General features: G+C 37.3%; 1 protein-coding gene across 16 annotated transcripts in view; it reads right to left on the bottom strand.

Moving 5' to 3' along the window:
* Window positions 1-3,073: 3,073 nt before the first annotated feature.
* CNOT2 (CCR4-NOT transcription complex subunit 2) overlaps window positions 3,074-22,686 on the bottom strand; it is a 124,749-nt gene continuing 105,136 nt past the window's right edge. For 7 of the 16 annotated variants that reach the window (XM_065571976.1, XM_065571159.1, XM_065571207.1 and 4 more), the window contains 6 exons: window positions 14,685-14,746; window positions 14,536-14,585; window positions 13,104-13,204; window positions 11,867-12,011; window positions 6,032-6,163; window positions 3,074-4,209 (listed from right to left, as the gene is read on the bottom strand). In XM_065571976.1, coding sequence (XP_065428048.1) covers window positions 4,123-4,209; window positions 6,032-6,163; window positions 11,867-12,011; window positions 13,104-13,204; window positions 14,536-14,585; window positions 14,685-14,746 — 577 coding nt within the window. In that variant the 3' untranslated portion in view covers window positions 3,074-4,122. Of the gene's footprint in view, window positions 4,210-6,031; window positions 6,164-6,915; window positions 11,107-11,866; window positions 12,012-13,103; window positions 13,205-14,535; window positions 14,586-14,684; window positions 14,747-22,686 lie in introns of those variants that run through there. The other 9 variants (XM_042860135.2, XM_008172408.4, XM_042860132.2 and 6 more) reach the window with 2 other exon arrangements.

The raw sequence follows: 22,686 nt of genomic DNA, 5'->3' as shown, positions 1-22,686 counted from the left end.
AAGGAGCAATGGTCTCAAATTGCAATGGGAGAGATTTAGGTTGGATATTAGGAAAAACTTTTTCACTAGGAGGGTGGTGAAGCACTGGAATGGGTTACCTAGGGAAGTGGTGGAATCTCCTTCCTTAGAGGTTTTTAAGGTCAGGCTTGATAATGATTGGGGATGATTTAGATGGGGATTGGTCCTGCTTTGAGCAGGGGGTTGGACTGGATGACCTCCTGAGTTCTCTTCCAACCCTAATATTCTATGATTCTATGAAATGTCTTTGAAACACTTCAAAGATCTAAATATTTCCAACTCTTTTGAGAAAGCCAGTTTTATATTGCTACTCAAAACTTATCTTGCACACGGTCCAAAGAGGGCTACATGTAATTACAGAAAAAGACTTAAATGAAAATAGTTGAAGATAGTAATCTTTTTACTCCAAGAATAATAATGTTATGGTGAATATAAAATCCCCTTCAACGTTTTTTGTACATTAGCTGCCACTGGATATACAACAAACCAGAGCGTTGTAGTATAGGGTATGCCTATCCTGCAACCTAAGGCCCGGGTTAGAACTCAAGTTAGCAGACCCTGGGTTTGTTAATCTAGGGTTTGAGCATCTACACTCATTTGTAACCTCAGGTTAGGAATTCATAAACCATTGGTCCCAACCTGGGGCTTCAGCATCTACACCACACTATGCTGGGCCCTCCCAAAATGTGGCTGCTCTAGCCTTTGTTCATGGTGCAGGGTGGGAAAACTTGACTGTCTACCAAAACTTGACTGCCAGAGAACAAAGAAAGTTGGCCAGTGGGATACTTTTGGTGGAATCCCAGAGCATGAGTCCAGTGGGGCTACATCTATACTGCAAAGCAACTGGGGCTTGAATCCTGGGTCCCGGCTTGACTCAGGCTTGGATCCTCCACCCACCCTGGGAGCCTGTGTTAGTGTGATGTGTGTCTCGACAGAAGAGGGGTTAGGTTGAGCCTGAGTTCAAATCCTGGACTTACACTGGAGTGTAGACATACCCACAGGATAGGTCTACAGTGTAATAAAATATCCTCAGTACCAAGTCTCAGAGCCTGGGGCAACTGACTCAGGCTGTGGGGCTAAAAATTGTAGGATAGATGTTCAGGCTGGAGTCTGGGCTTTGAGAACCACCCCTCTCGCGGGGTCTCAGAGCGTGGGCTCCAGCCCAGGCACAAAACATCTACACTGCAATCGTATAGCCCCGTAGCCTGAACCTCGTAAGCCCAAGTCAGGTAACCCGGGCCAGCCATGGCTGTGCCACGGGTCTTTTATTGAAATGTAGATATAACCATAGTATCCCAAGTCAATTCAGTCACCAAAAATGTTTTCAGTAAGTTTTTTTTTTTTTTTTTTTTTTTTTTTTTAAACTGTTCTGCTTTTTATTAAGGAGCCCTGTAATAGTTCCTGGAGTACTTCAAGTTTTATATCTTTTGTTTTGTATTCAAAGCTCCTTCTCCTAGTTTGGCACAACATGATACAAAACTAAAATAACTGAGGAGTTACAAATCTCTGTATCCCCTTTTTTAATCACCAAGAAGCAGGATAAATGAGCCAAATCATTTATTCCCTTGGAAAGGATAAGTCATCAGCTCCTGCACCGACACTTGTGCATTGTATTTGATATTAATTTTAAGCACATCAAGCTTCTGAATTAGTGTAACTGAATGCAAAGTCTTTACAAAAGTCACCGTTTGGAAGATGCGGTTACATTCCCAATTCCAGATTAATGATTGATTTTAAAATGTCATCAATTTGCAGCATGTAAGATTTTGTTTTGTTTTGTTAATTTCACTAACTGTCTTGCTCTTTACTCTACCTTTGTTCATTTCACCAAGACTGATATTGTGCAGGAAAATATATTAGACCACAAATAATCACATCTAAATTAAAGTTATATGTATTCTTAAGATACTTTTAAAAACCTAAATCTTGAAGTCCAAGCAGGCCCTTTTAAAATTAGAAATATTTACCGTGAGTGAGCATTAAACTGTTGTGATTTTTTTCAATATATCATTCCTCAGTTTACAGTTTTTGTTTCTTAATAGTTAAATGTTTGATTCTTTTCTTAGCTAGGGAAAATCATAGGCAACTTTTTTTCATCAGTGTTTATAACCATTTAAATTATGACCATCACTTTCCTTTCAGATTGAGAAAGTTGTTTGCTTTAAATAATAAAAAGATGATATATAAGTAGTTTTATATTTTTATGTCTCTCTTATCCCAAAATACATATAAAAATGTAGAATTTAAAGTTGCTATACACCTGATACAGAAACACAGCAATGTCATTATTGGTCAATTTCCAAACATTATATGATAAATGCCAACAAACTCTTTTGTACTACATAGAAAAATAGGTTAAAAACTAAAAAAAAAAAAAAAAAAATCAAAGATTCACTGACATTGTTTTGCTGTCTTTTCTTGCTTTGGTAACCGCAGGTATTTTTTTAAAAACAGTTTGCATCATCAGATGTAATATAGTCCACAAGTTGTTGAACGTAAAATAGCTGTCACATTAAAATAAGGGACACACACTACCCAGGTTGGTTTGTTTTTTTTTCCTTTAGTCTAGAGAACAGTTACAGTACTTTCCAGAAATGGTGTATTCAGGTTTTGTTTATTGAGGTCTGAGCCTCAGGAAGTCATATGCATCAAATGAAACATACTTGTCTGTTTGAAGTGGTAAAATATCAGCTTGGAAGTAAAGCTGTGACGAGTTAGGATATTTTAATTCTAAACCAACAAACCCATCACAAAAAGAAATATTTTAATACAAGCTTTTCTATCATTTCAAATGTTACCCAACCCCATTTGCAAAAAAAATAATTTTCTATTTTGTATTAGTTTGTTTAATGTGAAAACAAGATTGACCATAATTTTTGGCCTACTGAGGAAAGGTATATAATCTCTTAAATTATTTATCAGCAGCTAAAAGACTCTTCAATGTAAGTGTCTTAACCACTGTACAGCTTGATATTTTTAATACTTCAACAGTTATTTTCATTTTTCATTGTTGAAGAAATGATTTCACAATCTCAAATCAAAGTCAACACTGCAGTGAGGAGAGCTTTTCTACTTTATTACAAAGAGAAGAAGCCTTTATGTGGTCAGAAAATACAAGATTGATTTTTTTTTTCTCTTCCTATGAAACGCTGCTGTTCAAACAGCCAGAGTGAATTGTCTCAGTTCACTTCTTTAAGTCCCATCACATTCACTTGGGTATGGATGTCCTTGGCTGCTGAAAATCTGGCCCTTTAGTGCACAGGGCGACAAAGCAGTCCCCTGACCAGCAGTTCCAGAATGTCCCGTTTTCATATATTGCATCCATGCACACCTCCTAAAAATGAGGTACAGCAGGGCAAACATTTTCCAAAATAGATGTCATATATATAATATATACACATTCGTACATACATACCTTTATTCATGTGATGTCCAAAAATTTAAAAAAAATGTACACATTTATTACAAAATTGTAACAAAGACTGGACAGTGTTTTGCTCATTCTGGAAAGATGAAGCTCAGTAATACACAACCCTGGAAACTAACCAGAGGTTGTGGCAATATCTTTCTTCTAAACAGTCAGATATTCTTGCATTAATCTTGGCGAAAACTGCCTTTCAAAAACATAAGGGGAAGTAAAATGAAGGAAGCAGACCTTGCTCATCTTTCCAAATGAAATACGAGAAGGATCTTCACATAAAAATGCACAAACATTTTTTATTACCAATAGTGCTACAATGAACAATGCAAATTGTCTAATTTTGTCTTTTTGCTTTTTTTTTTTTTTTACATTTTGGAAACTAAGTGGTAAATTTTTGACAGTGTATTCGCTTGTCTTTAGACCCAAGCTTGTCTGCTGGCAAAAAATAAAATAAAATAAACAAAAACAAATTCAGACCCTGCTCAAACTAAAGAAAAACAAATTACAAATTTAGTTGTTGGGCAGCACATAATTAGTAAGGCAGGACCTCAAATGGTGACCCTTTGCATGAGCCAATTGCCAGATCCTCAAGGAATTAAAACCAGGATGCCTGAGCCACATCAGTTCTGCAGTTATGTTGAGTATTGTGCTGAGACAGCCATACCCCAAGAAAAGGGAAGTCTTTAGAAGGCTTGCTGAGCAGGGTTGTAGTTGAAGGTTGATGGCAGATGAGGCCTTTCTTCTAATTTGTCATATTCCAGATGGAACTCCTACAATTAAACAAAAAGGATTATTTAATTGTTGATATTTCCCTTGCATACGCAAATGTCTGTATCCATGACGAGCAACTTCTCTTTAAATAAAATGATGCTTTTAGAAATAGCTTGATTTAACTCCTATTATATAAATGAGGCAAAAAATACTTGTGACCATAGTTAGTTATTTAAAAAAAAATCAATATAATATAGTGCAGTATCTGCAATAGCACCGTCTTACCCATTTTTTAAATGGCAAGTTAGCTTCAGAAACCTAGTTGTGAGCACTTAAAACTATTAAACATACAGACAAGACACAAATGTGCAGGTAAGTCAACTAAACTTTTAGTAAAGCTATTCTTCAGCAATTCAAAAGATCTTTCCTAAGATTGACTTTAGATGCCACAACGCTGAGTTCTGAGGTGTTTTGTGGCATATCACCATGCCAACTGTTGGTGGAACGCAAATTAGTCAGAAATACCATTAGGCCAGGTTTCTTCTTCATGATATGAAATGTAAGAAGAATAAACCACCATGTAAGGAGATTTAAATCGACTTAAGAATCACAGATGTAACAAAGTATCAGAGGGGTAGCCGTGTTAGTCTGAATCTGTAAAAAGCAACAGAGGGTCCTGTGGCACCTTTAAAACTAACAGAAGTATTGGGAGCATAAGCTTTCGTGGGTAAGAACCTCACTTGCATCTGAAGAAGTGAGGTTCTTACCCACAAAAGCTTATGCTCCCAATACAGATGTAACAAAGCATTCCACTACCGTTTATACCTGGGTGAAGTGTTAAACTTCAGGTGTATCCATCCTTCCTTTAGGTTTGCTGAGCCATATATAGAAGCTCTTTACTACTACACTACACTTCAGTAGTGGTTTTCTTCTAAAGACCTCAAAGCACTTTATAAACCATTATACTGAATATTAATAATGCTCAGCCAGTGTATGAGGCTCTTACAGCTACTAATTCATAAATGCAGAGTTTCTCTCTCATTTATACAATTCCTTGCATTATGTGGGCATTTGATTTGCTTAATAATTATAAAAATATTCCAGCCATTCAAGTATGTGAATATATTCTAAATGGCTAGCAACCATGACAAATCAGATTGCTGGGATACCTACCATTTAAATACCTCTTGACAACTCTGCTATGAATATGCAGTGCTCTGCGTTTATTACAATTCCACTGCATGATCTTGAATTGTGATCACCAATTTGTGTACTCACATTGGCATCTTCAGCATACAACTTGGGTATATGCAAAAATATACATAAAACTGGGCTTAAAAAATCATTTTTTAACCTTTTAGTAGTTTGACAGCTCCCCAAGCCTCTTTCATTGCATTTGCATTCAAAAAGTGAATTGAAAATTTAGTACAGTACTTTAAGGATACTTTCTGATAACTCAGTAATAATCATCCCGGGCTAAATAAAACACTTCTGCCTTCAGCGCTGTAATTTATTGAGCTTATTATCTCAAACAACAAACCTCCTACAGATTCTAAAAACTTATCTGGGTAGGGATTATGTCAACTCTTACTGAGGAACATACTCAAAGTATTGAAAAAATTAATAAAGCCTCACAACACCTTTGGGAGGTAGTTAAATATAGTATTATTTCTATTACCGATGGGTAAAATGAATTAGAATACAAATCAGTGCAAGAGTTGGGACTAGAGTTCAGGAGTTTTGAATCCCAGGCCTCTGATCTTTAAGGGGAAACAAAGTTACCTGGCATAGAGAAAAAATTCACCATGGTAATGAGGGAATTTAGGGAATCATGCTGAGAATTAATTGAATCTATATCCCCAAATAAAGCTCTCCACAAACCTCGAGAATCCCAGCAGCATCTACAAGACCATGGCCATGTGCATGAAAGCTTTGTCTCCCTACTGTGGCTCTGGCCCGCACATTCATCCCATCCTCCACCCCAGCTTCCTGGCTGTGGCAGCTCCTGGGGACCTGAGGTGGAAAATATTTAATATAGCGTGCCAGTGTATTAGTGTTGGTGGGTAAATTCCACCCCACCCTCCCATGGACATCCATGGATAGGGCGGGGGTAATGAGCTCTCTTTTTCTTTTTGGGGTGCGGGGGAAGAGAAACAAGGGATACCAGTGTGGGGAAAACACTTCCACACATGGTTCTTGGGGGTATAATTTAAGATAGAGTCTTTAACTCTGAAATTCTCCTGTCTCACTTTGAAATAAGAAAAATGCCCCTCAAATTACCTTCTCTCCAACCTTCCAGTTCATGATTCTCAGAGTGTTATGTTCTGCAGATGACCAGAAAAGGCTCTGCAGATCATTACCAGTATATGGACTACAATTGGGGAATTGCTATTTTAACAAAACTTATTAAGCAAGGAAACAGGTGAATGCTAAACCCTCACATATTCTGGAGTGCATTCAAGACTACATGTAGAGAGCGGCCACTTGAATTAATGCCTGGAGTCTAAAGGAAGGAATCTTACTGGCTCATGAGGGTTCCTTTAGAGCCATATGGATTGAGATTTGTTACTGTGACAGATTTTTTTAGGAAATATTAACACCTATAGGATGCAAATTTTGTAAGCATTAAAACAGTGTTTGTCAGTCATTTTATTGCTGCTTCAGGTATGCTGAAGTATTAAAAGATCCCACATTCAGAGTGTGTAATTACACTTAACAGTTATTATATTTAACAATATAGGGGGAAATAATTCACTGACCAAATATTTTTGAAAACCAAAAAGTAGTGTATTTATTGCACATAGAAAAATACTTTCATACATGTTATTTTACGTTTCACTTTAGTTAGTAGTGGCCATCATAGATTTGGATATGAACAATTGCATTGATCATTTTTGTATTTATTAGATACAAAGAAATGGAAAAATTCCAGCTTGTCTATTAAGCAAACATTGGTTAAATTAATTGCTTTTATTTTTCATTTGGAAACAATGATTTTTTTAAATACCTTGAATTAACCAAGAATAGGGATTCCATACTTAGGGGGGAAAATCCCACAAAGCATATCCAACGCTAAAGAAATTTTCTGTGAAGTGAATCTTATTTTTCATGTGTCATTCTGATTACAGTCACAAAGAGTGAGTTATGTCACAGCAATCAATGTATTTATACAAAATATTTAGTAGGTGTGAACACCAAATATGGAAGAGAACTGTTTAAAGAGGATTAATGGAATAAAAGAGAGCAACGGCAAATGTATGCTAAACAGGCTAAATGTAGGGAAAATGATGAAGTCTATTGGACTGTGAATCAGTCTACCAAGGGAACACTGGAAGCTCCATTACTAGACACAGTTTTCAATTTGCCTAGAAACAATACTTGCTACAAAATGGACACAAAAGACCCAAACAGAAATTAGGAACTAGAACCAACTACTCTATAGCATGTCTTTGTCATTAAGTTAAATGTTGTTCTATTAATAATTAAAAAAAATATTTAAATATTGACCGTAAATATTTGAAAGGATATTTGGTATAGGCAGCATCCCTTGCTAAAAAAAAAAAAAAAAAATACGTTTTCTGATGTCTACATTTCGCTACCATAAAGAATTCAAGCTTCTAGGAAGGAAAAATAAAACAAGGGTTTTAATTTTGTTTCTTAACAGGGATCACCTTTCCTCATTTTTGAATAGAGAAATTATAAAATTTTAGTTAAGAGAATTTTCTTTTAGTAATGTGTAATCATTGGCGGCATTGCTGGGTCTCATTGTCTTCACTTTCCTGTCTCTTGTTGCTGAGCCTTTCAGCATCACCCCAGCAGCTTCAGCAGAGGAAGCTATACAGTGAGTATTCTCTTGCTTTACCTGCTCAGTATAAAATCAAAGTTTCTCTAACCATATTGTACTTTCTACATGGAATAGGATGAAAAGCCATAAGCATATCATAGTTGTGATCAACATTTCCTTAATATTTCTGTTTATGGTGAATATGAAGTAAACTTCTTCATTATTCAAGTTCTTGGGCTATTTAACTAAATGTCTATGGAGAATTCATTTAATTTGAATTTCAAAACAATCTAGGAAGCTGTCTCAATGCTTATTCAATTTTCACTCATTTCCTTTTTCAGTCTGTTACGGAAGGTGAATGTACAGTAACACTAATTCTTTATTAAATTAATGTTATTTGCTATTTCACTGAGTAGGATTATGTATAATCCTTTTTATTAGATTGTTAAAACCAGTCTAGGATGTTGTCACAGAGTTTTATTAAATTGCAAGTATAGCCTATATTTAAAAAAAAAAAAAAAAAACACAGTCTGGCGCTTTTAGTAATATTATCCAAAGAATGCACATATACATTAAAACAAGAGGAAAGATTATAAAGCACCTAGAAAAAATAATTTATTTGAAGTACAGATGTAAATGATGGTAATTTATTGCAGATAATTCTAACCTGACTGCAGTAAAGCCACATCCATGGATCAATTAAGTAGCAGTTATTAATATGCTCTTCTGGCAAACTGATATTCTCAATATTAGGTAATAATGTATCTGTTACAGTAAAACAAAGTACAAGGAAAATATCTTTTAAAAATGACTTCATGTGGTTGCAATTGATCAGAATACGTTCTCCACGGTATTTGATATTTGTACTGCCCTGGAATTTAATTTTTCTAATGGGATTTAGAAGTATAGTCACTTGGACAACTAACCCTTCATATTAAAAACAACATTTAAATTTAATCATGTCCTTATTATCCTAAAACTCTTAGGAAATTCTGACTCCAAAGGTTAATATTAGAGATCGCATTTTTACTACACAGACTTTACTACACAGACATATACTTGCCCTCCATCTGTGCCTGAAATTCCCACTTGTCTTAGATGAGTTTTACACATAGATAGTAAGAGCTAGCCTAATCGTTATTTTTCCATTGCTCAAAAAAGCAAATTTTCCCCATAGTCCTCCATAGCTCCCCTTCCACCAATATTCAGCTTGCCTGGTATATTTTGCTCCAAACTAACAAGAAATCAATAAGTTAAAACTATCGCTTGCATGTTCCTTGGATCCAGAATTCTAGAAAAGGTATAAAAGCTCTACCTCTTTCCCTAACTAGACCTCAGTTCCTCCCTAATAGTGGACAATTATTGTCAATTTGTGAAGTTGAAGGAGGTAGGAGAAGCTGTATGGATCTGCAGAGACAATATATTTGGGAGAGCAACAGCTACTGGTAAAAGTAATCTTTCTTCATTGACACTGCTGTAGCCTACCTATCCCCTGGAAGAAGGACGAGGAGTACACTAGTCAAAAAGAATGAAGTTCTGCTCTCCTGAATACAGCATCCAATCTACATTCTGCAAAGAGAATACTGCTTTCTAAAAGTAGGAATAATCAAGCTCCAAGAAGCAACTTTACAATTTCTACTACAGGCATATAGTGAATAGCAGCTATGCAGGCTGCTACCTCTGTGGCAGAGTGGGCACTTATTCTTTCTGGTACAGCAATTCAAATAAGCTCATAGGATGTCTGAATACATAATATGATCCATTTATAACTGAAAGGTTTTGGCCTTCACTTTCGTCAAAAGCGAGAAACAATCTTGTAGATTTCCAATAGGGCCTTTCCCCCACTATTAAGGTAATAGGTAATACCTCTCTGAACGTCTCAGGCATGTAGGATAGCATTACTGACAGCATACCTAAGACTAAGAAAAAAAATTGATAAAGAAATCAACTAATTCAGTTAAAAATCCAAGTTCATCTAGGCCAATTTTGTTTGAGGCCTTACAATTATTTTGCCCGTATGAAAAATTGTATAAGGCAGCTTTGCCATTAAAACCTGAAGTGTGGAAATGTTCATCTGTGTGAGTCAGTCAAAAAACAACAAAAAATCAAAACAAAACCTAACTACAGATGCAAAAGATAACATATCAAGACGTCAAAAAAAAAAAAAAAAAAAGATTCCATAAACTTTGTGAGAACTAGATGTTCTCACATTCACCAGACTAGTAAGAAGCCATTTTATTGAGGGATTTGAAAATACTGAATACTCTTGCACATTAATATGGTAGTCAGAGACAACCTATTATATATACTATCTGTAGATGAAGACAAACCTGAGTCCACTGTGGTAACAGAAAATTCAAGGTAACTGCTACAGGGGAGAAAATGGAACTACCCCCTTTAGACTCTGGTTAAACCTGAAAATACTTTCACCTACAGACATATAGCTGCTTAGAAGAATATTTTCATGATTCCAAACAGCAAAGATGTGATTTACACAGAGAAGTGCAATGACTCACCAACAAACAATCCTGCAATTAGGCTTTCAGGTTAAGGAAATCTCAAGTTGGATGAAATACTTGCCCTCTTTCTTGAGATAAAGAATCTGATAATAGGTTATAGGGAAGATTCTTGAAAAGGGCTAATATTCAAGATCCACGTCTGCTGAGCTGAAGATATCAAGATCACTGTGGGCCTGACCTATCAACTTTGAAACAACAGAGGAAATGGGAGAAAGGCATATATATTCCCTTTTCCTCGATGAATAAGAAATGTGGAACTTCAAATAAAAAGCTATTCTGTAGCAGATCAGATATTTAAATTTGGACATTGTAAACCCATGCTATATCCAGATGACCCTATCATGACAAAATAAAATAAAAATGCAAAACTTCTCAGTGAATTCTTGAGGGACCATTGATCCAATAAATTGCACTGCATTTAGTGTAAGGTTCTTGGGTGGCTTTTTTTATTTTTTTGGTGTTAAACTCATGCCAGAGATAGCGCTGAAGACATCACCTTGTTCTGAATGCATCATACCATAAAAGCACTCATCATCTCATAACAACAATGGAAGTCAGTTCCTCCCTTGGTGTTCAAGTAAATATAATGCCAGAGTATTGCAAGTGAGAATCTTCGCTGCTTCCTCTGGAATTGGACAGTTGATAGTCAAATTCTAGTGAGGAAAAAAACTCCCATAAAAAGATCTTAAAATTAAGGAAACTACTAACACACCGATAACTACATTTTTGGAGAAAAATAAAATTCTATAAAATCTTGACATTGATCCTGTACACAGTGAGGCTGGATTTTGTCCGCCAAAGAAGAACAAAGCAAGATGAACAGAAGTGGGGATATTGTTTGTGTTGAACACCCCCCTATGGCCAAGAACACTAGTTCTGAGGAGCTTTGGCATATGCCCCAAAATATTTCCTAATATGAAAGGATTCTGTAATTCGAGTGACAAAGCATGAATCTCCTACAATGTGCATCTGTGAAGGGAATACCATAAAGGAGAAATGGTTTAATTTGAAAATAAAGGTTTGTGCTCTGTTTTTAATGTTCTAAAACAAAGTACAGTATTTGCATGCCCAACTTCTAAATGGCAAGAAGTAATTACTCCATAGCTCAGTAATCAGAACAAAGTATTTGGATTTTAACTAGAACTACTGAAAAATGATATTCTGCATTTTTCTACCTCTTGAAGAGATCGAGAAGACAGTTCCTTCCCCCACCCCTCCAGTAACGAACCAGTGTTTTTAGGAAATTCTTATTCCCTCCTACATCTGAATTCAAGTCAGAAAGCCAGTGTGTGGGATACAGAATGAATATTTACACACACACATACATACAGTAAAAAAGGGGATTTTAAAAAAAGATTTTTAAAAATACATGGTTGATAGATTTAAAAATCTGCACAGTGGAAGAAAAAATACCTTAGCTACTTTCCTCCAGTTAAGACAGTCAAAGAAGTAATATGTTCCCCTCTCATATGTATTGGTTTTCATTGTTGGCTCCATGCCTGGTGCCCTGGTGATCCATACTCGTTCTTCTTTGTGGTATCTCCAATCACGGTTAAATCTTTCATTTTTAATTGGGAGGAAAAAGAATTTTGTATGTTAGTTGCTTTGATTTTAGAATACAAAACACACACCCTTTCAAGCAGACATTGTTTTACACTATTCCAAAAAAAAAAAACTTTGTACGACATAAAATCAAGTCCATAAAACACCTACTTATCTGCTCAATATAACCATTTATTAAATACAGTCCTAATGGTAGGACCAAAATCTTGGCCATGCTCGGTAAGAAGTTGGCCTATTCCAGCAGCAAACCATTTTCTGAACGTTTATTGTCCTCCATTTTGTTGTTTTGTTTTTAGATAGTTACATAAGAATGGCCATACTAGGTGAGACCAATGGGTCTATCTACCCCAGTATCCTGTTTTCTGACAGTGGTCAATGCCAGATGCTTCAGAGGGAATGAACAGAACAGGGCAATTATCGAGTGATACATTCCCTGTCATCCAGTCCCAGCATCTGGCAGTCAGAGACTATGGACACCCAGAGCACGGGGTTGTACCTGTGACCATCTTAGTTGTTGGTCATTGATGGACCTATCCTCCATGAACTTATCTAATTCTTTTTTGAACCCAGTTCTACTTTTGGCCTTCACAACATCCCCTGGCAACAAGTTCCACAGGCTGATTGACTATGCACTGTGTGAAGAAGTACTTCCCTTTGTTTGTTTTAAAACTGCTGCCCATTAATTTCATTGGATGACCCCTGGTTCTTGTGTTATGTGAAGGGGTAAATAACACTTTCATATTCACTTTCTCCATACCATTAATTTTAACAACTGTTGGCATTTATGTAGCACTTTTTGTCTCCAGGGTGCTTTAAAAGCAACACAAAACCCATATGAGGCAGGTGCATTTTATTACAAATGGAGAGACTATAGAAAGGAACCAGTACCAGAGTAAGTATTAGAATTCAGGAGCTCCAGGATTACAGCCCTGTGCCCAGACCATGCCTCTATTTTTAGGGGTTAAAAATAGCGTTTCTCGCTTTTAGAAGTAAACTGGAAAGCAGAATTTTAGATTTACTACATGATTACTACAGTAAACTGTCATTCTATCATATTACCAAATTGGCCAAAATATTTTGAACATACAGCTCTACTGCTGCTAATAGCTGTAATACATCTCCTCCATTCATGTAATAGAGATAAAACAGTAGATCTTCTCCATATCGGCCAAGTTTTATTGCAGCCAGCTGCAAAAGATAAAAAAAATAAGATTAAAAACCAGAAAAGGTAAATAAAATAAATGACAGCTAATACCATTTAAACGTGACAAGAAAATATAGTCAAACTGTTTCCCTTATATTAAGTATGTTGCAAAAGTTATACTAGATCAGGGGTAGGCAACCTATGGCACGCGTGCCAAAGGCAGCATGCAAGCTGATTTTCAGTGGCACTCACACTGCCCAGGTCCTGGCTACCAGTCCAGGGGGCTCTGCATTTTAATTTACTTTTAAATGAAGCTTCTTAAACATTTTAAAAACCTCATTTACTTTACATACAAAATAGTTTAGTTATATATTATAGACTTATAGAAAGAGACCTTCTAAAAATGTTAAAATGTATTACCGGCACGTGAAACCTTAAATCAGAGTGAATAAATGTAGACTCGGCACACCACTTCTGAAAGGTTGCCCACCCCGGTACTAAATATATAGCAATATAATATACTAATCAAAAGCTCAATTTTTCTCCAGTTTAAATTAAGCTTTCCAATTTTCCTATTATATAAACAGCAGGACAGTTAATGTAAGTAACAAACCTGAAAGGGGGGATCTTTTTTCTTTGTGTATTTTCTGATCTACTTGCTTTACTTTTAAATTTATTAGTTTGTTTACAAATTTCATTATATAGCTACATTAGTACAGCAATCCCTTACATCTTATTTTTTAAAACATTATAGAATGATCTCATCAACACACAATATTTAGGATTTTTAAATATATCAAGCTTAAAATTCCTATTTCTATTATCTAGGAAAGAAAGGAGTAAGAGCTATCAATTTTTAAGCTTCAGGCTATAAGCTGATCAGATGGAATCAAGAAATCTCTCTGTACTGTATAGTGTTGATATAGAATGTGAATTATAGGGGTTTGATACTTTGGTCTGAAGGATCTGACACTCTCAGAGATAGGATATTGGTCTAGACTGACTACTGCTTTCATTACATGTGACTATGGCTCTAATGATTTCTGTTGGCTCTTTCCCAAACCCATTCTCACACTCCCCAAAAGCTAATGCAAACCATTTTTAGCATCCAAGAAATTAAAGGAAAACAAAACTGGGAACAGATGCAGGGTTCTTTTGGTCTTGTAATGTTGGAAAGGGTATGTAACATTCCTAGAACATGCCATGTACCTCTGTTCTTACAGAATTTAAGACTAACACTTTTCTAAAACCCATAGATTTGATGAGAGATATCCATCTGTGAAAAATTACATCAGGTTATCTTGAAAATAATTCTATAAACCAAGCAGCCTCTTATCTACATATTTTATTATAGGGGACAAGAAAGCACACTCACCTTATCCCTAATGTGAATGTTCGTTAAGTATTCAGATGGAACATGGAAGTCTAGATAAAGGAATCAGAATTGACCTAATTGTTAAACCATGTAATTGATTCTCATTTATAAATATCAACACAGCATTAAACACAACTTATTTTCCCTACCTATGTCTTGAGGTCGACAAGGCGAAGATGCCCAAGGTGATGCAAATTTGGGGTAGAGATTTCTGAACAAGAAAAAACATACTCAAATTAAAAAGCAATGAATTTGAAGAAGACATCCAAGCCCCCATCTCTCCCCTCCTCCAAAACCATTATATTTAGTTACTTCATTAACTTTTAGGGTGAAATTCTGACACCACTGACTTCAATGGCAACCCTCCCCACCACTGAATTCTAAAGGGCACAATTCTCAATTGTGCTTGTAACCTAAGTGCATTCGGCTCCAACCCCTTTCAGAAGCCCAAACATACTCGGCAGAATGGAGGTATTGTGTAACACCTCTCAAGAGCCTGATGGGCTAATAAATCTGAGCCCATAATTAAAAGAAGAAAAAGGCTTATAGCTGGCAGGCCTAGTTTCTCCCACTGATAATGATTGTACCCTTCCTTTAAATTCTCCTCTATGCTGACAAAGAATCGATTTCACCACTTTAGTTGAACATGAAAAAAACATGAAAAATATAAATGTTCTGATTTCATTTAATTCAGGGGTTCTCAAACTGGGGATCGTGACCCTTTAGGAGGTTGTGAGGTTATTACATGGGGGTCGCAAGCTGACAGACTCCACTCCCAAATCCCGTTTTGCCTTCAGCATTTATAATAGTGTTCAATATAAAAAAAAAAAGTGTTTTTAATTTATAAGGAGGGTCGCACTCACAGGCTTGCTGTGTGAAAGGGGTTACCAGTACAAAAGGTTGAGAACCACTGATTTAATTCTTGATAATACTTCAAGAAGAAAAAAATGGAGCTTTTAGATTACTAATTAAACACTGCAGAACTTTGCTAATTTGAACCAATGACTTAGTGATCCACTGAGAAGTACTGAAGTTTGGTAATTAGCAGGCAGAGGAACAAAAAAGGACAGTGAATCACAAGATGTACTTTTTTGGCAGCTGCACTTTTGTTTTAATTGTTTGTGATAATATAGTATTATGACATATTTTGCAAATGAGACTTCAGTCTACTAACTTATTAAATCTTTGCACCTTCTAGCAGGAAGGCATAAGAGTGCTATAAAATCTTTCAAGCCTGGGAAGTTACCAGGAAAAGACCAATTCCCAACCAAGTTCTAAAGAAAAATGATTCCAGACCAAGGGGTGCCAAGCCTACACCATAAACCACCTTTAAACCAAGGTTGACAACAGCTTATATCCTCATATATCCTGACTGCAGGCATCACAGGGGGCAGCATCTGTGGAAAACGACCAAGACCTTTCTTCTGCTGGGAGAAATCTTTCCAACTGTGTAGTACTTCCCAAGAATTGGAACATAAAGGCTCACTCACCCATCTAAACACTGCCTTAAAGATCACAGAACGCTATTTCTTTAATCAGCGTAATGTGAATATCTTTGCAAAAAAAATTTCAATGGGTAAAGACCCTTCTTCCTAATGTTATCTGCCTATCATAGGTAAAGTTTTGAAAGAGATGATCCCCTGTATGCTATATGTGAAGCCTGATTTATTTACTATATTCCATAAGGAAGGCGGATCACTTTTGTTGTGACGTCTGCTAAGTTTTGGAAGACTTTAAAAAGATTTTACTGTAGCCTTAAAAATTTGGTATAGTGTGCTAAAAACATGAGTAACGGATAACTGTCTAAAGCAGTATCTTTGGCTCATGGAACATAGCAATTGCTCTAGATTTTGAATTTCTAGCTTTTGGAATAAGCAAGAGCCAGGGATAAAAAGAATTCATACGGGCACAGAAAAGCATAAAGCACTGTATTAAGCAGATAACACTCTTATCTCAGAGTTACAAACTGACCGGTCAACCACACACCTCATTTTTAACCAGACGTATGCAATCAGGCAGCAGAGACCAAAAAAAAAAAAAAGGGGTGGGGAATTGGGGGGGCAAATGCTGCACAGTACTATATTAAAACAAACTACTAAAATAATAAAGGGAAAGGAAAAACAAATTGACAAGGTAAGAAAACCGTTTCTGTGCTTGTTTAATTTAAATTACGATGGTTAAAAGCAGCATTTATTTTCTGCATAGTAAAGTTTCAAAGCTATATTAAGTCAATGTTCAGTTGTAAACTTTTGAAAGAACAACCATAACGTTTTGTTCAGAGTTATGAACAACTTCTATTCCGAACGTGTTCGTAACTCTGAGGTTCTACTGTACTTCTGGGCAGTATATAAATTATTTGATTACTATTTCAGGAGACTTTCACACTACAAAAGAACATAAGAACGGACATACTGGGTCACACCAATGGTCCATCTAGCCCAGTAATCTGTCTTCCGACAGAGGTCAATGCGAGATGCTTCAGAGGGAATGAATAGAATAGGGCAATTATTGAGTGATCCATTCCCTGTCGTCCAGTCCCAGCTTCTGGCAGTCAGAGATTATGGACACCCAGGGCATGTGGTTGTGTCCCTGACCATCTCGGTTGATAGCCATTGATGGACCTGTCCTCCGTAAACTTCTCTATTTTTTTTAAACCCAGTTATGCTTTTGGCCTTCACAACATCCCATGGCAATGAGTTCCACAGGCTGACTGTGCACTGTGTGGAGAAGTAGTCCCTTATGTTCATTTTAAACCTGCTAATTTCATTGGGCGACCCCTGGTTCTTGTTATTTATCCCTTCACATTACACTTTCCTATTCACTTTCTCCACACCAATTATGACTTTATATTCCTTCCCACCCCAATCTCTTTTCTAAGATGAACACTCCCCAGCCTTTTTAATCTCCCCTCATATAGAAACTTTCATTCCCCTAATAATTGTTGGTTGCCCTTTTCTGTACTTTTTCCAATCCTAATACACCTCTACATCAATATAATGCTGTCCTCGGGAGCCAAAAAAATCTTACCACATTATAGGTGAAACCGCGTTATATCAAACTTGCTTTGATCCACCGGAGTGTGCAGCCCCGCCCCTCCGGAGCACTGCTTTACCGCGTTATATCCGAATTCGTGGTATATCGGGTCGCGTTATATCGGGGTAGAGGTGTATATCTTTTTTTGAGATAGGGCTCCCAGAACAGTGTGGGCGTACCATGGATTTATATAGTGGTATGATATTTTCTGTCTTATTATCTATCACTTTCCTAATGGTTCCTAACATTACCTTTTTTGATTGCCACTGCATGTTGAGCAGAAGTTTTCAGACAAGTGTCTACAACAACTCCACTCTTCTTTGAGTGGTAACAGCTAAAATAGACCCCATCATTTTGTATATATAGTTGGGATGATGTTTTCTAATGTGCATTACTTGCATTTATCAACATTGAATTTCATCTGCCATTTTGCTGTCTAGTCACCCAGTTTTGTAAGATCTCTTTGTAACTCCCTGCAGTCAGCTTTGGACTTAACTATCTTTAGTAATTTTGTATCATCTGCAAACTTTGCCACCTCACTTTGTTTACCTCTTTTTCCAGATTGTTAATGAATATGTTGAAGAGCTTTCTGAAGAACCAAGTACACTATGTCAATTGGATCAACCTTGTCCACATGCGTGCTGACATACTAGATTGATGAGGCATGATTTCCCTTTACAAGAGCTGTACTGACTCTTCCCCATCAAATCATGTTCACCTATGTATCTGATCATTCTGGTTTTTACAATATTTTCAACCAGTTTGCCAAGTATTGAACTGGAGCCTTTTTCAAAAATCAGCTTTACATTAGTTATCCTCCAGTCATCTGATACAGAGGCTGAGTTAAGCAATAGGTTACATACCACAATTAGTAGTTCTGCAATTTCATATCTGAGCTCCTTCAGATCTCTTGGGTGAATACCATCTGGTACTGGCAATTTATTATGGTTAAATTTATCAATTTGTTCCAAAACTGCCTCTACTGACATCTCAATCTAGGGCTGTTTCTCAGATGTTTCACCCAAAAAGAATGATGCAGGTGTGGGAATCTCCCTCACATCCTCCGCAAAGAAGGCCAATGCAAAGAATTCATTTAGCTTCCTCACAACGGCCTTGTCTTTCTGTGGTGCTTCTTTAATACCACTGATTGTTTGGCAGGCTTCCAGCTTCTGATACAGTTTAGAATGGTTAGTTTTAGTGTTTTTTGCTAGTTGCTCTTCAAATTATTTTTTGGCCTGCCTAATTATACTTTTACATTTGACTTGCCAGAGTTTATGTTCCTTTCTATTTTCCTCAGTAGGATCTGACTTCCAATTTTTAAAGGATGCTTTTTTGCCTTTAACTGCCTCTTTTACTCGGTTTAGCCATGGTGGCACATTTGTGGTCTTCTGTTTTTTGTTTTGTATTTGGGATATACATTTAATTTGAGTATCAGAGGGGTAGCCGTGTTAGTCTGGATCAGTAAAAAGCAACAAAGAGTCCTGTGGCACCTTATAAATTAACAGACGTATTGGAGCATAAGCTTTCGTGGGTGAATATTCACGCACTCTATCAGGACTCTGTCATTTAATTTGAGTGTCTATTACAGTGTTTTTAAAAAGCTTCCATGCAGCTTGCAGGCATTTCTCTTTTGTGACTATTCCTTTTAATTGCCATTTAACTAGTCTCCTCATTTCTGAGTAGTTCCCCTTTTTGAAGTTAAATGCTTCTGTGGTGGGCTTCTTTGATATTTCCCCTTCCCCCCAGGAAGTTAAATTTAATTACACTATGGTTGCTATTACTGGGTGGTTCCACTATATTTACCTCTTGAACCAGATTCTGTGCTCTGCTTAGTATTAAATCAAGAATTGCCTCTCCCCTTGGGGATTCCAGAACTAGCTGCTCCAGGCAGCAGTCATTTATGGTATCTAGAAATTTTGTCTCTGCATCCTGTCCTTGACACGTATCTAGTCAATATATGGTTAGTTAAATCCCCATTATTATTGAGTTTTCAATTTTTGTGGCCTCTCTAATCTCCCTGAGCATTTCATAGTCACTGTCACCATCCTGGTCTGGTTGTATATTGCTACTGGTATACTCTCATTAATGAAGCATAGAATGTCTGTCCACAGAGATTCTCGGATATTTACTATATTTGATTCTATTCTTTCTTTCACATATGATGTCACTTCCCCACCAGCACAACCCACTTTGCCATTCCTATATATTTTATACCCTGGTATTATCATGTTCTATTGATTATCATCGTCCAGCAAGTTTCTGTGACGTCTATTATACCAATACCCTCATTTAATGCAAGGCACTCAAGTTCATCCATTTTAGTATTTAGACTTCTAGCATTTGTATAAAAGCACTTATAAAATTTGTCAATATTTAGCTGACTGCCTTCATGTGATGTAACTGGACTCTTTCGTTTGACTGTTTCTCTTCAATTCCTATCAGTACCGTATCAACTTCTATTCTCTCTATAACTCAAAGATGGGAGGGGGGAGCTCAGCTCAAAGAGTTTGAAACCAGCTCAGGGTGCAGCGAATTGGGTACCTAAGGGCTGTGTGTGGGAAGGGGGGTAGCTCAAGGTGAGGGTAGGCTCAGGTTGCAGGGAGAGGGATAGCTAGGGGCTGTGTGTCAGGAGGGCTCCCCTGCGGTCCCAGTTCCCCGAGGGCTCTGCCAGCCACCGAGCCGGGTCCCCCCGCCCAGTCAGCTTTTACCAGCTGCATGAGCAAAGGGGGCTGGGAGCGGAGGAGCAGCTTCAACCCCCTGCACCAGCAGGAGACAAGGGAACACCATAGCTGCCTGCTCCATGGCACCAGTCAGAGCAGCAGCTGTCCCACACTGCCCAGCTCTGGCTTCCCGCCTCTGACCTGGCGGGGGGGGGGGGAGGGGGGAGGAGGTGTGTGTGGGGGGTGGAGCTGCCCCAGGATTGCCCTGCTCTTACAGTGTAGTTTTGGGGGGAGGGAGGCAACACCCCCATGCCTCCCAACTCTGCCCATGGGCTCAGGGCTTCTGCCCTGTGGGGAGGACCAGGGCGCTCAGGGCTCCAGGATTCAGCCGCGCGGGGGATGCCAGACATCAGGGCTTCACCCGCTTGGGTCCTGGCTTCAGCCCCACAGGAGCTGCTGGGGCTCAGGCTCTGGGTTTTAGCCGCGGGGCCCCAGGCCTCCCTGAAAGGGTTCGCAGAGCCCCTGTTGAGAACCGCTGATTTAAAGCGCAGTGATAACTGACTGTCACACTAGGCAAAAACTTATCACTAACTTTGAGGGCAGTAAAATAAAATAGCAAATTTTCTATCTGTATCATCAACTGTAAAAGCTCCAAAACCAGACTAAAAGCAGGGATTACAACACAAATATATAGACATATACATGGATCCAATGTTGTCACTTGAATAATATGCATCCAAGGAAGATCGTAAATACTCTGTATGAAACGATTCCCTATTAAAAACTTAAAAAATCCAGTTAACTAATTACCAACAATCATGACAACAAATTGGTAATATCCTGCATAGATACGTATATTGACAATTTGGACTTTTATCAAATAGAGGAGATGCATAGCATATCAATAAACCACCACAATAAAATACCTTTAATTTCATATATCAACACCATGAAAAATGTCATTCTAAACCATTACTATTTTTTATATATATAGCTATATCCAAAGCTATAAATAAATTACCTGAGATTTAGATGAAAAGATTTTAAATGCTAGTTTTACTAGCAAAGAGTGGGACAAAATTGTACCAAAAACTCAAATAATCAATTACATGTGCTAAATTACACTTACATCTACTTTAAAATACTGAATTCAGATGTACTTTGCTCTAAGCTGATTGTTCAAACATAGCCTTTCTGAAGACAATCTGTATTGGAAATATCAAACAACTCTGATATTGCGCACATCCTGGAGATGCACCTACTCAGACAATCAAAATTAAATCAATGCTACAGATTATGGAGCTAGTAGTGAGAAGAGTTATTTCTTAGTATAGCTATTTAAAACTCATGTTCTCAGTGAAGTAGAAAAAATCCATCACACTCAAACAAGAAGTCATCTGTAAGAGCAGCACTAAGTCTTTTCATTCTGCAGAATCTAAAGCCATTCGTATTAGAAGAGTGGTTAAGGTGCACAAGTGTAGTTCTGAGAATACCAATGGAACTCTGTGTAAGCTTGAAAGCTTGTCTCTCTCCCAACAGAAGTTGGTCCAATAAAATATATTACCTCGCCCACCTTGTCTCTCTAATGGAACAATGTTCTGAAAAAATGTTGAGAAATGAACTATGGAGTAATTCCTGAAAATAATCAGTTTACATGAGGGATATATATAAATTAGTGCTAATTACTGTATAAGGAGTGGAGATTCCAGAATGCCACTTTTTTTCTTCTTACTCTTTCTTGTTTCATCTTTTTTTACTCTCTCTCTCTCTCTCTCTCTCTCCAATCCTTCTTGAACTCACATACATACCTATTTCATGTGTATATAATCTGAGAAATGTGAAGTGCAAAGAATTCCTTTCATCTATATGTACCATTCCAATCTGGTTTTGCTGGTTGGTTTATTGTGTGCATTCATAAAATTTCAATAAACATAGTACACAAATCTTTGGTGGGAAAAAAAGAGACCATCTATTTTTTTTTTTGAGAGAGAGAGAGAATAAACTATGAAGTTCAGCAAGGTTCTTCTGTAGGTGGGTCATGCATCAAATATCTTTTAGATGAATTATGTTTTTAGTACTCTGTTTATTAGGTGATGCAGAGTAAACAAAATCTTTAGAGCTCCATGTCCCAAGTTTGCCCATGTAGCTCACAAGACATGAGGCAGGATTGTAATTCTTCAATCCAGCCGGAGTAAGAGATAGTATGCCGCTGAACTGCCCCAGAAACAAGGTAAGAAAGAGATGTGACTCTTGTTTCCTGCTTTTCCCTTGATCCATATGACTTCCCACTCTACAGCAGCTCAAGTATGTGGGCAGATGTGTTGGGGGGGGGGCAGAACCAATACTCCGCTTACTTCCCACATGTATGGAAGGAGAAGTAGCAGCATGCCAGCAGCTGTTCCCCTCTTGCCTCCCAACACAGGCTCTGGTGATATGGGTAGTCCACACAGAGATATAA

The sequence above is a fragment of the Chrysemys picta genome, chromosome 1 (genome assembly GCF_011386835.1).
Source record: "Chrysemys picta bellii isolate R12L10 chromosome 1, ASM1138683v2, whole genome shotgun sequence".
NCBI classification, from domain to species: Eukaryota; Metazoa; Chordata; order Testudines; family Emydidae; genus Chrysemys; species Chrysemys picta.
This window is presented reverse-complemented; position numbering and strand designations above follow the sequence as displayed.